Raw genomic sequence first — 12,491 nt, 5'->3', positions numbered from 1 at the left:
GTGGCAGCTTGACAGTGCTGGGGCTTGAACCCTGATCTGCTGGTGAACAACCCAGAGCCTTAAACACTTGAGCTACCACTGCCCTGATAATTATAATATATAAGCATAATTATATTTCCAGATGATCAATGATTTCATCTCAGTAAATACTACACTGAGTACACTTCAGTCATGCAGCCCTCTAAATATAGTTCTATTCTGAATAGTGCACATGTGGTTAAAAAGAAAAAAATTATGGTATGGAAGCCAACTTTGCCACACTGCACGGTTTTCAAAGTCTGGATCATGGTTGTTTTCACACTGCACGACTATCTAGGGTAGCATTCAGTCACTGCTGTGTTCACATTGCACGATGGATCGGCGACAGGAGCTTACACATGACTTCACAATAGGAAGAATCGCTGACAGCTCTGTCTGGTCCACAAACTGCGTTTCACAACCAAACATACGCGAGAAATAATAAGGAAATAACGCAAGATCACACGTGGGATCAGATTTCTCATGCGAGAGTGGAACTGGAACCCCGCAAAAAAGTTTGTGATCCAGATGGTCTGTTGGAACAAGTACTGTGTGTTCTGCAGAACTGAGAAAATGAATAATTTTGCAATGTGCTGCTGCTGATGCGGCTGGTCAAGCAAATGTTTCTGCTTTATTTTTGTTTGATGTAATTCTAAAGCTTATTTATTCTGATCTGACATTTTTTTTCTGATACAAATCTATAAACTCTATTAAACTATAATACTGTGCTCCAACCGAAGCCATGCTTGCTGATACTGTGGTTTATATCTCCTCCCCGAACTGACCGCTACCCTGTATCTCGCTCTCTCATTGGCTGTAGGTCATCGCAGAGGTATTTTTCAGTCAGAACTCTTTTCACACTGTAGGATTTTGAGTCGCCGACAAGTCCAGCTCATCAACAACTCGGTCAGATCGAGTTTTTGGTAATTCACAGTGTGAACTTGGCATTATGCATGTGTAATGACATCTGGTGCACACTCTCCTCCTCTCCACCAGAGGGAACCATCGCCTGAATACTGACACTTCTGAGTCATTCAGTTTTCACTTCCTGTCAATGGGACCACACACACACACACACACACACACAGCCAGGAACCCGGTTTGGGGATTTTTTTTGCATGACCTTTGTGAATCCAGTATCAATATGTATGTAATTATTAAAGATACTGCCAAAGAAATATATTTACTGATTAATGTACACCCATCAAGCATATCTTTATGACCACCTGCCCAGTATTGTGTTTGTCCCCCTTTTGCTGCCAAAACAGCCCTGACTCCTCATACACTTTGTATTCTGACACCTTTCTACCAGAATGAGCATTAACTTCTTTAGTATTTGAGCAACAGTAGCTTGTCTGTTGGATCAGACCACACAGGCCAGGCTTCACCACTGTTCCTTCCTTGGACCACTTTAGATAGATACTGACCACTGCAGACCAGGAACACCCCACAAGAGCTGTAGTTTTGGAGATGCTTTGATCCAGTTGTCTAGCCATCATTATTTGGCCCTTGTCAAACTCACACAAATCCGTATGCTTGCCCATTTTCCCTGCTTCTAACACATCAACTTTGAGGACAAAATGTTCACTTGCTGCCTAATATATCCCACCCACTAACAGGTGCCATGATGAGGAGATCATCATTGTTATTCACTTCACCTGTCAGTGCTCATAATGTTATGCCTGATTGGTGAATTTGTGACAAACATAAAGGTTCTTCTTTATTCATTAACCTTTCATTCAACTTCCTCTGTTATGTTGTGAAACTCCACAGTGTAATGGTGTGTTAATTTTGAACAAAAGGCTGGTGTTCTCTATGAGCTACACATTCAGCTGGTAAGCAAATATATAGAAATATATCTTATATATATCTTTATAGAAATATATAATTTCTGGATATAAATTTTACATTTATAAATTTCCCTAATGAGCATGGAAAATACATCAAAATGCTTGTTATGTTTAAGTGTACCATGTTGGAGTGGTTGTTTAAAGAACTGATAGCTCTGAATGTCTAGTCCTGGTTTAAGTCCTGGGCTTTTCCTGAGAAGATAACATTTGTTGTGAAAACCTTTAAACCAACATGAAAACAAGACAACTGTTCATTGAACATGAGAAAAGACATTATTTGAAGACAGAACCATTGTGAGGACTGTGAAAACAATAGTCAGCTACATCGCCAACAACCTTCACAGGGCAGGGGTGAAAGTATCACAAACTGACATTTGAAGATAACTTTGAGAACAAAAAAATAGAGACCAATCCACAAGATGCAAACCACTTATCAGAGGTAAGAATCGAAAGTCCAGATTGGAAATTACAAAGAAATTTTGAGATGAGCCACAAAAGTTCTGAAACCATGATTAACCTCTACCAAAGTGATAGAATGGACAAAGTGTGGTGAAAGAAAGGATCTGCTCATGATCCAAAACATAACTCAATCATTATGCATGTTGGAGGTAGTGTCATGGCTTGGGCCAGCATGACTGCTTCTGGAACAGGCTCAATAATCTGTAATAATGATGTAAACTCATGACAGTAGACACAGAATGAATTCAGACATTTACGGAAACATACTCTCTGCCAGCTAAATCATGAAGCAAGACAATGGCTCAAGTGACCCAAATGAGACTGAAGGGATTTGGAAGATCTATATAATTTTCTTTATAAATTCGATGTTTCATGAATGTAATCTAAATATCACAAAAAGATGGCAGTAAAGTCCTGCTGAAGATAGGCCTTAATCTCTGTAAGCACACAAATTTATTTATTTATTTATTTATTTATTTATTTATTTATTTATTTATTTATTTATTTATTTATTTATTTTATACTACATTTCTCTTTCTCATGTCCTTTAAAATTCCATTATTTACCAATATTTGCAGTTAAAACTGTAAAAACAGATTTAATAACTTCCATAGAAAACTTGCTCACATAATAAAGCCCTGATGTAACAACTGTTTCCTGTGTTTCCTTCCTGTTCATAATTTCCTCTTCCTCCTGCTTAATGTGACAACACAGATGTGCTCTCTCAGACTTCCTCTGCTGACTCCTACAACATGCAGCTCACAAAATTTTAGAAAAGACTAAAAATGTATAGTTATATAACACACTGTGAGCTTGGAAAGAAAGCTGGTAGTGTGCAGAAAACAATGCAAACATTTTTGTGGACTCTCTCCTTTATCCAAGGTAAATTTATCGATTTTGTTTTAGGAATATCAACATGTGTTGACTAAATGCAGATTTTTATTCCCATATGACAGATATTATCTGTACAACAGTTAGTATTAATGGCAAGTAAAATTTATGGATATATAAATATGCTTAATCATATAATACTTGTGTGACTTTAACATTAAAGTGAGTTGGATTTCAGTATATCTAGTTTAAAAACCCTAATATCTACATGAATTTATTACATTTACATTTTTATATCTTACACATTTACCTTCTGAGCAAAGTTTTACAATGTTTCTTTGTTATTATTTATTTATTTATTTATTTATTTTTTCAGTTTTGATAAGTGTGACAGAGAGCAAGGCTGAAAGTGTTTTTAATGGAACAGAGGGAGGCAGTGTGAATATCTCCTGTGAATACCCTGATGGATATCAAAAAAATACCATGTATGTCTGTCATGATCCATGCACTTATTCTGATGTCTTAATTAAATCTGAGAAAGTTGATCAGGTCGTCTCTAAGGGAAGATACACTGCGCTAAACACTCCGTCTGAACAGAGTTTCTCTGTCACCATCAGAAATCTCACATTAAACGACGGAGTTTATTACTGTGGAGTGGAGAAATGGTTCATGGACATATTGATTGAAGTAAAGCTTACTGTCACTAAAGGTATACATGACCATAATTTCCTACTTCTAAATACCACATTCAATAAGTATGAATATATTGTAGATCCTAGTCACAAATGCTTTATTTCCTGTACTTAATTCAATTACTCTATCGATTGAGTAGCAGTAGGCTGTTCATAACAAAATATGAATACTTGTCTTAGCAATTAGAATATTATGGCATGAAGTAAGTGAATAAATAAAATTATGTGTACACAAACATGAAGCTACACTGATTTAATTAATTTATTTTTTTTATTCTGCAGTTGTCTTGCAGTGTCAAAGCCCTGATGTTACACAGCTTCCCTGTGCTACGACATTGATATCATGTACTGCAGGTAGAGACTTTAAATGCCTGATTATCATACCCCAATAAAAAACTCTTTACCCTTTCCTCCCTAAAAACCAATTAGCAGCTTCACATCAAATTGGGTTACAATGATTACAATCATTTTATACACATTTGATTAGTGTAATAAAGATTTAAATCATTGTTTTAGAATAGAGGTAATATGCATGATTTTCTTTCATAAGCTTTTGCAATGGTGATGGGTTTTTATCTTTCAGATAATTTCACCTCAGTTGAACAAGCATCATCTACAACTCAACCTCAACATTCTTTAGACCCACACAGTAAACAATTTTATTATAGTTATTTTATACAGTATTAAACAATTTGGACGACCTGCTTTGTTATCAAAGTGTGTTCCAGAGTAAATGAATTATTAAAGTTAAATTGATCTTTCATTTATTGCGTTTCAAACAGTTCAGTTGCTTGTTGTTTGTGGAGGAGTGCTGGGCCTAATGTTGTGCTGTGTTCTTGCAACTCTTGTGATTCTCTACAGAAAGAAATCCAGCACACAAAACACATGTAAGTAAAAAGATTACAAGTGATTACAAATACACAGACAACATGTAATATAAAAAATGAATGAAATGTTTATAATTGGTATCATATTCTTCACATGAATTTCTGTGTTCATTCATTTTTCTCCCTGTTTTTTTTTTAGCGTTGAAACCACCTGCTCCTGAAAGCCAAATTTCACATCCATCATCTGATCAGGTATGTTATACTGAGTACTGAACCGGAACTGCTATTCTCATAAGCATAATTATTTTAGCATTTTTCATTATTTTCCCTTTTTCACTTGTCACTAAGTTGAAACCTTTCCCTGGCCTTTGGTAAAGGAAATTGTTCTGCATCACATAAAGCATTCTTTAAATAAATAAATAAATAAATAAATAAATGGTATTTTGGCAAAATTCAATATTTTTTTTTTTAAAACAGGGTGCATATGAAAAACAAACAAGCTACATGAATGAGTTGGTGTGAATGAGTTTGTTTTAATAGGTTCTATATAGAACCTTTGTCCATAGTTGCACATTGAAACACTGATGTCTGTTCAAATGACTCATCCATTATTTTTGTACTGAAAATAACTGATTGGCATTTCTTTCAAACTCTTTCTACCAAGGAGGACATTTGGCATGTGTATGACGACATGTTGACTGTGTATAGTTTAGCTGGTCCAGCTAGAGGAGATCAATCTTCAGCCACCTACGGCACCATTCAGCTCCCTGCTCCAGCAAATAATGACTGCAGTCTATACTCTCTTGTAACTCCTCACTGAAAACAATTAAAGCACCCGATATATGTGTGGTGCATAATACACAAACGTATCTTCTCTGTGCATTTCAAGAAAATAAGTACTCTTTTGCGCATACACAGTCTTATTTAAACTCCTATATTCCTTACGTATTTAACCAACTAGCAAGAAGTAAGACTTGACATGCTATATTTTAATGACATGGTTTCTAAAACATCCTGTGAAATTTGACACATTAACCCAGTGCTTTTCTGTGACTATGATATTCATTTTTATCCTGTCTTGTACCTCTTATACAAACATGTTCATATAATGCTAATACAGACTGAAAACACGTTCAACAACTGCATCCACTGACCACACATTGGTACTAATGTTTCCTAATGTTTCTGAGAAGGTCGTCCATAATTGCACCTACAAAAATTGTCTGAATTCTGAGAAGTGGAGAAAAGGAGCGTAGGTCAGCATGCACACTTCCTTTCACACTCAACTACGGTGTTATTTTTAAGGTGTGAAGTGATACTGTTGTTGTGACTGAACGAAAAAGTTGTATACCTACATGCATTACAACCTATTCCTGAAACAGCGACAAATTGTTGCTTATACAACATATGGCAACAACAGTAATATATTTATTCATTTATTCATTTTTTGGTACTATAAATGTGTTTCTTATTTTTTTAGTATTCTTTAATAATTGTTATTGTTAATTGCCTGCTTAATGATGAAAATGTGGCTGAAATAAATAAATAATTTCAATAAAATTGGCTTAGCTTACTTTGTTAATCTTAACAAAACCTGCATTCATTGATTGCTAACTGCTATTAATGTTTTCTAATTCATGAATAAATGTTCCACCATAGCACCAACATATTAATATAATATCTTATTAATAATTAATATAATTAATATAATGTCTCCTTTATATTAAAATTAGCAGTACCCATCAATCAAAAAAGTGTTTGGTATACATAATTTTACAAATGAAATTCATCTCCAGGTTTCCTAAATGTAATATGTTGATTTCACAGGATGATGGCAGTATAGAAAAAAAATGTATAATGTTTGTTATTTATGTATATATACACTATATTGCCAAAAGTATTCGCTCACCTGCCTTGACTCGCATATGAACTTAAGTGACATCCCATTCCTAATCCATAGGGTTCAATATGACGTCGGTCCACCCTTTGCAGCTATAACAGCTTCAACTCTTCTGGGAAGGCTGTCCACAAGGTTTAGGAGTGTGTTTATGGGAATTTTTGACCATTCTTCCAGAAGCGCATTTGTGAGGTCACACACTGATGTTGGACGAGAAGGCCTGGCTCTCAGTCTCCGCTCTAATTCATCCCCAAAGGTGTTCTATCGGGTTGAGGTCAGGACTCTGTGCAGGCCAGTCAAGTTCATCCACACCAGACTCTGTCATCCATGTCTTTATGGACCTTGCTTTGTGCACTGGTGCACAGTCATGTTGGAAGAGGAAGGGGCCAGCTCCAAACTGTTCCCACAAAGTTGGGAGCATGGAATTGTCCAAAATGTCTTGGTATGCTGAAGCATTCAGAGTTCCTTTCACTGGAACTAAGGGGCCAAGCCCAGCTCCTGAAAAACAACCCCACACCATAATCCCCCCTCCACCAAACTTTACACTTGGCACAATGCAGTCAGACAAGTACCGTTCTCCTGGCAACCGCCAAACCCAGACTCGTCCATCAGATTGCCAGATGGAGAAGCGCGATTCGTCACTCCAGAGAACGCGTCTCCACTGCTCTAGAGTCCAGTGGCGGCGTGCTTTACACCACTGCATCCGACGCTTTGCATTGCACTTGGTGATGTATGGCTTGGATGCAGCTGCTCGGCCATGGAAACCCATTCCATGAAGCTCTCTGCGCACTGTTCTTGAGCTAATCTGAAGGCCACATGAAGTTTGGAGGTCTGTAGCGATTGACTCTGCAGAAAGTTGGCGACCTCTTCTCACTATACACCTCAGCATCCGCTGACCCCGCTCCGTCAGTTTACGTGGCCTACCACTTCGTGGCTGAGTTGCTGTCGTTCCCAAACACTTCCACGTTCTTATAATACAGCTGACAGTTGACTGTGGAATATTTAGGAGCGAGGAAATTTCACGACTGGATTTGTTGCACAGGTGGCATCCTATCACAGTTCCACGCTGGAATTCACTGAGCTCCTGAGAGCGACCCATTCTTTCACAAATGTTTGTAAAAACAGTCTGCATGCCTAGGTGCTTGATTTTATACACCTGTGGCCATGGAAGTGATTGGAACACCTGATTCTGATTATTTGGATGGGTGAGCGAATACTTTTGGCAATATAGTGTATATATGTACTTAAATGCCCTACTTTCATGATATAATATCACTGTAGCATAACCTTTTTACATTTTCCAAAAGCCAAATATCCTTAATTTTTTGTGTATTTTCAATGGTCAAGTACAGTATATCAAAAGTATAAGAAACACAAACTAGATTTTTAATGTTCGTCACAACAAACTTTGATGTTGGCTTGACGAAGCAAGTACTCATAACGGCCAATGCTTTTTGGAGGCAAGTAGAGAGATTAGGTGCCAATATATTTGGAGGAGTGCAGATAGATAGGGTGCTGATCCATCTGGAGGCAAGTGGAGAGATAGGGTGCCATTACTTTTGGAGGCAAGTGTATGTCACCAAGATACACGTCACACAGTTCCTGACATTATGCTGAGCGTTTTGATATGTCACGTGTATGTTGCAGTAGTTTTGCGATTTTGCTAATTTTGGGGTGTGGCTCTACCGAAATTCCCATCGGTTCTAAAATTTACGGCTTTATCCATCCCAAGATTCTGAAGGAGCTGACCGAGTTTGGTGTCGATATCTTGAAAGCCCAGAATGAAAAACAGAAAGAAAAACGCTTTATTTGTTTTATAACAAAAGCTTTATTTATTTATTACTATTATACCTTCATTGGGGGCTGATCCCCCCCTTAAAGGAAAATCCTCGAATCGCCCCTGGACTCCACGGCAATAGATACTAATCAACCGTTAAATAACAAAGTAAAAAAAGAAATTAGGCTACAGTTTTTCACACCTCACAAGGAATAGTCCATTTTATTATGGTTACTTTTCTCAAAAAAGACATTCTTGGTGACGTATGCAGCAAACTGCAATCTCTGGAGGAGCAGCATCTGAAATGAGATGCAGTGAATATAGAAACAATGTATATGTGCGGGTCACTGCCTCTGACTACTCCAACTATCCAGTCAAAGGACGGGAAATTGCTGACGTAATCATATGCCTGCTAGATGGCCCCAGTGACGCCAACTCGAAATCTGATTGGTTAATGTAACAATTTCATTGCCACTTATTTTGGCTACGGGCACCTGCACTATTGATTCTGAAGGCCTTAAAGCAGATTTGTTTCACTCTGGTGACTCATGATGTCAGCCACTGGCTGAAATATGATTGGATAAATACTCTTTTCATAAATATACACTACTGGGAGGGGGGCGCTGTAGCGCGAAAGTGATGCGGACGCGTTTTTATTGAGCTCCTCTTAGGTGAAATTTCAGCTAAATAGCAACCAGACCCAGAAATTTATTTCATTTATTCTTTCAGTGTGATATGATTTGTGAACATACACTGACATAAAGTTAGTGGACATTGTGTGTATAATGGCAGCTCCTGGCAGCAAATGAGGCGGCATAGAGATGCGGGCTACCATGGCTAATGTTAGCTCGGCTGACCCTAGAGGTACTCATAAGGGGGATTCACTCTCAGCTGAAATGTTCAAACAATCGCTCGAATCCATGAAAAATGACATTTGTGTTAAGATTGAGAGTGCGATTAGTGGTCTACAATTAGACATAAACGGTGTTAAAAAAGAGCTAACATCAGCTGTTGCCACAATACAGCTATTGCTTAGCTCCCAAGAGGAGTGGCTGAGAGCCGTTGAGGATTCGGCGACGGCCACGAGTGATACTCTCGTGTGCCTTGAAACTACTGTGGCCAAACTTCAAACCGAGGTCTTTAAAGTGCGAGGATCTCGAAGGCAGATCAAGGAGAAATAACATCAGACTGATCGGAGTCGGTGAAGGAGAAGAGGGCAATTGTCCGACGGAATTTGTTTCAGACTTCTCCAAACTGCATGCCAAAACGGAAAGCTGACCTACAAGGGAAAACCTGTCTTTCTCTTCCCCGATCTTATAGCTAGCTATTATTATTATTATTATTATTATTATTATTATTATTATTATTATTATTATTAGATAGATAGATAGATAGATAGATAGATAGATAGATAGATAGATAGATAGATAGATAGATAGATACTTTATTCATCCCAAAGGGAAATTCACAGTTTCCAGCAGTATCCACAAACACAGGTAATAGATAAAAATATAACAAAAAAAATATATCAAATAACAAAATATAAAATATAACAAAAAAAATATATCAAATAACAAAATATAAAATATAACAAAAAATATATCAAACAACAAAATATAAAATATTACAAAATATAGCATAATACAACAATATAACAAAATATAGCAGAAAAATACTAAATACAGAGATTTAGGAATAAATATGGAGAATGAGATGAAGAACAATAAAAAAAACTTTCTCCCGCATTGATTACTTTTTAATCGACAACAAGCTTTTACCATTAGTTCAACATTGTACTTACAATGCAATTGTCATTTCAGACCATTCTCCTCTTACTCTAGGCCTGAGGTTTGAATGTAGATACATCCAGCGCCCACTGTGGAGACTGAATGTTCGCCTGCTAACTATTGAGGACTTTGTCCAGACTATTTCTTCCCAAATAGACTTTTTTGTCAGCGTGAATGCTACTCCAGATATAACATTCGGCACAATCTGGGAAGCATTTAAAGCCTATATTAGAGGTCAAATTATATCTTACATGTCATTTGAAAAGAACAAACAGAGGAGGTCTATGGCAGATCTGACAGATCGTATCTCGCAGTTAGAAAATCAATATATAAATAATCCTTCATCTATCATACTTAAAGAATATCTTCTTTTCAAAACCGATTTCGACACTCTTTCTGCTGTTGCTATTGAAGAGATGTTGATTAAATCAAGACATGCTTACTATGAGTATGGAGAGAAGGCAAACAGGCTTTTAGCATATCAGCTCAGACAATCCTCTTCTTCCCATATTATTCCAGCTCTTAAAGCACACAATGCGTTACTGTCAGATCATCACAAAATCAATAACTCATTTTTGGAATTTTATCGTTTTTTTATTCTTCTGAACAAACCTCTGATTATGAGGACTTTCATAACTTTTTCAAAGATCTCTCACTACCTCATATCAACACTGAGGCTGTGCAATTCTTAGAGGGCCCCATTTCTTTAGAGGAGGTTCACAACGCTATTTCAGCCATGCAGTGCGGTAAGAGCCCTGGCCCAGATGGCTTTCCAGCTGAATTTTTAAAGAAATCTTCTAGACAAGTAGCCCCCCTTTTGCTAAATATGTACAATGAATCATTAGATCTCACCTGCCTTCCCCAAACTCTGTGAGAAGCTTCAATATCATTAATTCTGAAAAACGGAAAAGATCCCCATATGTGTAGTTCATATCGCCCAATATCTCTTTTAAATGTTGATGTAAAAATTCTAGCCAAAATTCTTGCTTTACTATTAGAAACCATTCTTCCTAGTATTATCTCCACTGACCAAACTGGCTTTATTAAAAACAGATTCTCATTCTTTAATGTCAGATGGCTATTTAACATCCTCTACCATCCCATGTCTTCAATAATCAAGTTTTGATCTCACTCGATTCAGAAAAAGCCTTTGACAGGGTGGAGTGGGACTACTTATTCCACACTCTTCAGATGTTTGGTTTTGGAGCGAGTTTTATATCTTGGGTCAAGCTATTGTACAAAGCCCCACTTGCCTCTGTTCGTACCAACAATATCTCTTCCGCATATTTCCAGGTTAATCGAGGCACAAGACATGGTTGTCCTCCGTCACCTCTTTTGTTTGCAGTCGTAGTAGAGCCTGTGGTAATTGCTTTGCGCCCAAATTTAAAAATAGCTGGTACAGTATAACCAGAGGAGGATGAGAGCACAGAGTTTCTCTGTATGCGGACGACTTGATTTTATATATTTCTGACCTATCTAAATCCTTGCCTCAAGTCCTCAAAATATTTGATATGTTTGGAAGGCTCTCTGGCTATAAATTGAATTTACAGAAGAGCAAAATGTTCCCTATCAATAATGCAGCTCTCTACTTCTTCTTTCCTTTTTAAAGTATTGTACTCGTTTACATATCCTAGAATACGTGTACTTAGTACATTTTCGAAACTTTTTACTGAGAATTTCCTCCATTTATTGGAATGAGTTGAACAGGATCTAAAGTGTTGGGCCCTGCTCCCATTATCAGTCGTAGGTCGAATAAATTCTATCAAAATGAATGTGCTGCCTAACTTCAGCTATCTATTTCAGTGTATCCCAGTGTTTATTCCCAACTCATTTTTTAAGCTGGATAGTGCTCTCACCTCATTTATATGGAATGGAAAACCTGCTAGAATGAGTAAAAGTCTTCTGCAACGTCCTAAGTCACTGGGTGGAATGTATTTGCCTAATTTTCAGTGTTATTACTGGGCCTCGAATATTCGCCCTATACTGCACTGGCAATATGAAGATCCTGGGGCTGACATCCTATCATGTATAGCCATAGAATCTGCCTCATGTTTGCCTTCTTCCCTGGCAGCATTAGTCTACGCTCCCCTTTCTTTTCCTAAAATTTACTAAAACCTGAAATCTGGAAACAGGTAAGACATCATTTCGGATATGTCAAACTTTGTCCCCCAAATCTCCTATTCATTCTAATCATGTTTTCAGTCCTTTAATAATTGATAAGTCTTTTGCATCTTGGCATGCTAAAGGCATTAGGGAAATTAATGATTTGTATGATGAGGGGGCTTTTTGTTCATTTCAGCAGATGTGCGAGCAGTTTCATATTCCTAAGAACAATTTTTTCCGCTACCTCCAA

At 37.3% G+C, this 12,491-nt stretch overlaps 1 protein-coding gene across 5 annotated transcripts; it reads left to right on the top strand.

Annotated features, from left to right (window-relative positions):
- Positions 1–3,057: 3,057 nt before the first annotated feature.
- Positions 3,058–6,204, top strand: LOC131353204 (CMRF35-like molecule 8). 5 transcript variants are annotated; one of them, XM_058390031.1, is made up of 8 exons: positions 3,058–3,209; positions 3,535–3,643; positions 3,776–3,867; positions 4,133–4,204; positions 4,434–4,499; positions 4,633–4,737; positions 4,877–4,929; positions 5,342–6,204. In XM_058390031.1, the coding sequence occupies exons 1-8, from the start codon at positions 3,113–3,115 to the stop codon at positions 5,495–5,497; spliced, it is 750 nt and encodes a 249-aa protein (XP_058246014.1). In that variant the 5' UTR covers positions 3,058–3,112; the 3' UTR covers positions 5,498–6,204. The 5 variants fall into 5 exon arrangements, with proteins under 5 accessions (XP_058246014.1, XP_058246016.1, XP_058246012.1 ...); XM_058390033.1 differs by having other exon boundaries at positions 3,756–3,867; XM_058390029.1 differs by having other exon boundaries at positions 3,535–3,867.
- Positions 6,205–12,491: the final 6,287 nt, after the last annotated feature.

Source organism: Hemibagrus wyckioides, linkage group LG05, assembly GCF_019097595.1.
Source record: "Hemibagrus wyckioides isolate EC202008001 linkage group LG05, SWU_Hwy_1.0, whole genome shotgun sequence".
NCBI classification, from domain to species: domain Eukaryota; kingdom Metazoa; phylum Chordata; class Actinopteri; order Siluriformes; family Bagridae; genus Hemibagrus; species Hemibagrus wyckioides.
This window is presented reverse-complemented; position numbering and strand designations above follow the sequence as displayed.

What these genes read in the sequence shown, in the direction of transcription:
- LOC131353204 (XM_058390029.1), top strand. Translation starts at nt 3,113, where the DNA reads ATGTATAGTTATATAACACACTGTGAGCTTGGAAAGAAAGCTGGTAGT. An exon ending in GACTCTCTCCTTTATCCAAG is followed by an intron (nt 3,210 to 3,534) that starts GTAAATTTATCG and finishes TTATTTTTTCAG; the next exon opens with TTTTGATAAGTGTGACAGAG. An exon ending in ACATTCTTTAGACCCACACA is followed by an intron (nt 4,500 to 4,632) that starts GTAAACAATTTT and finishes CGTTTCAAACAG; the next exon opens with TTCAGTTGCTTGTTGTTTGT.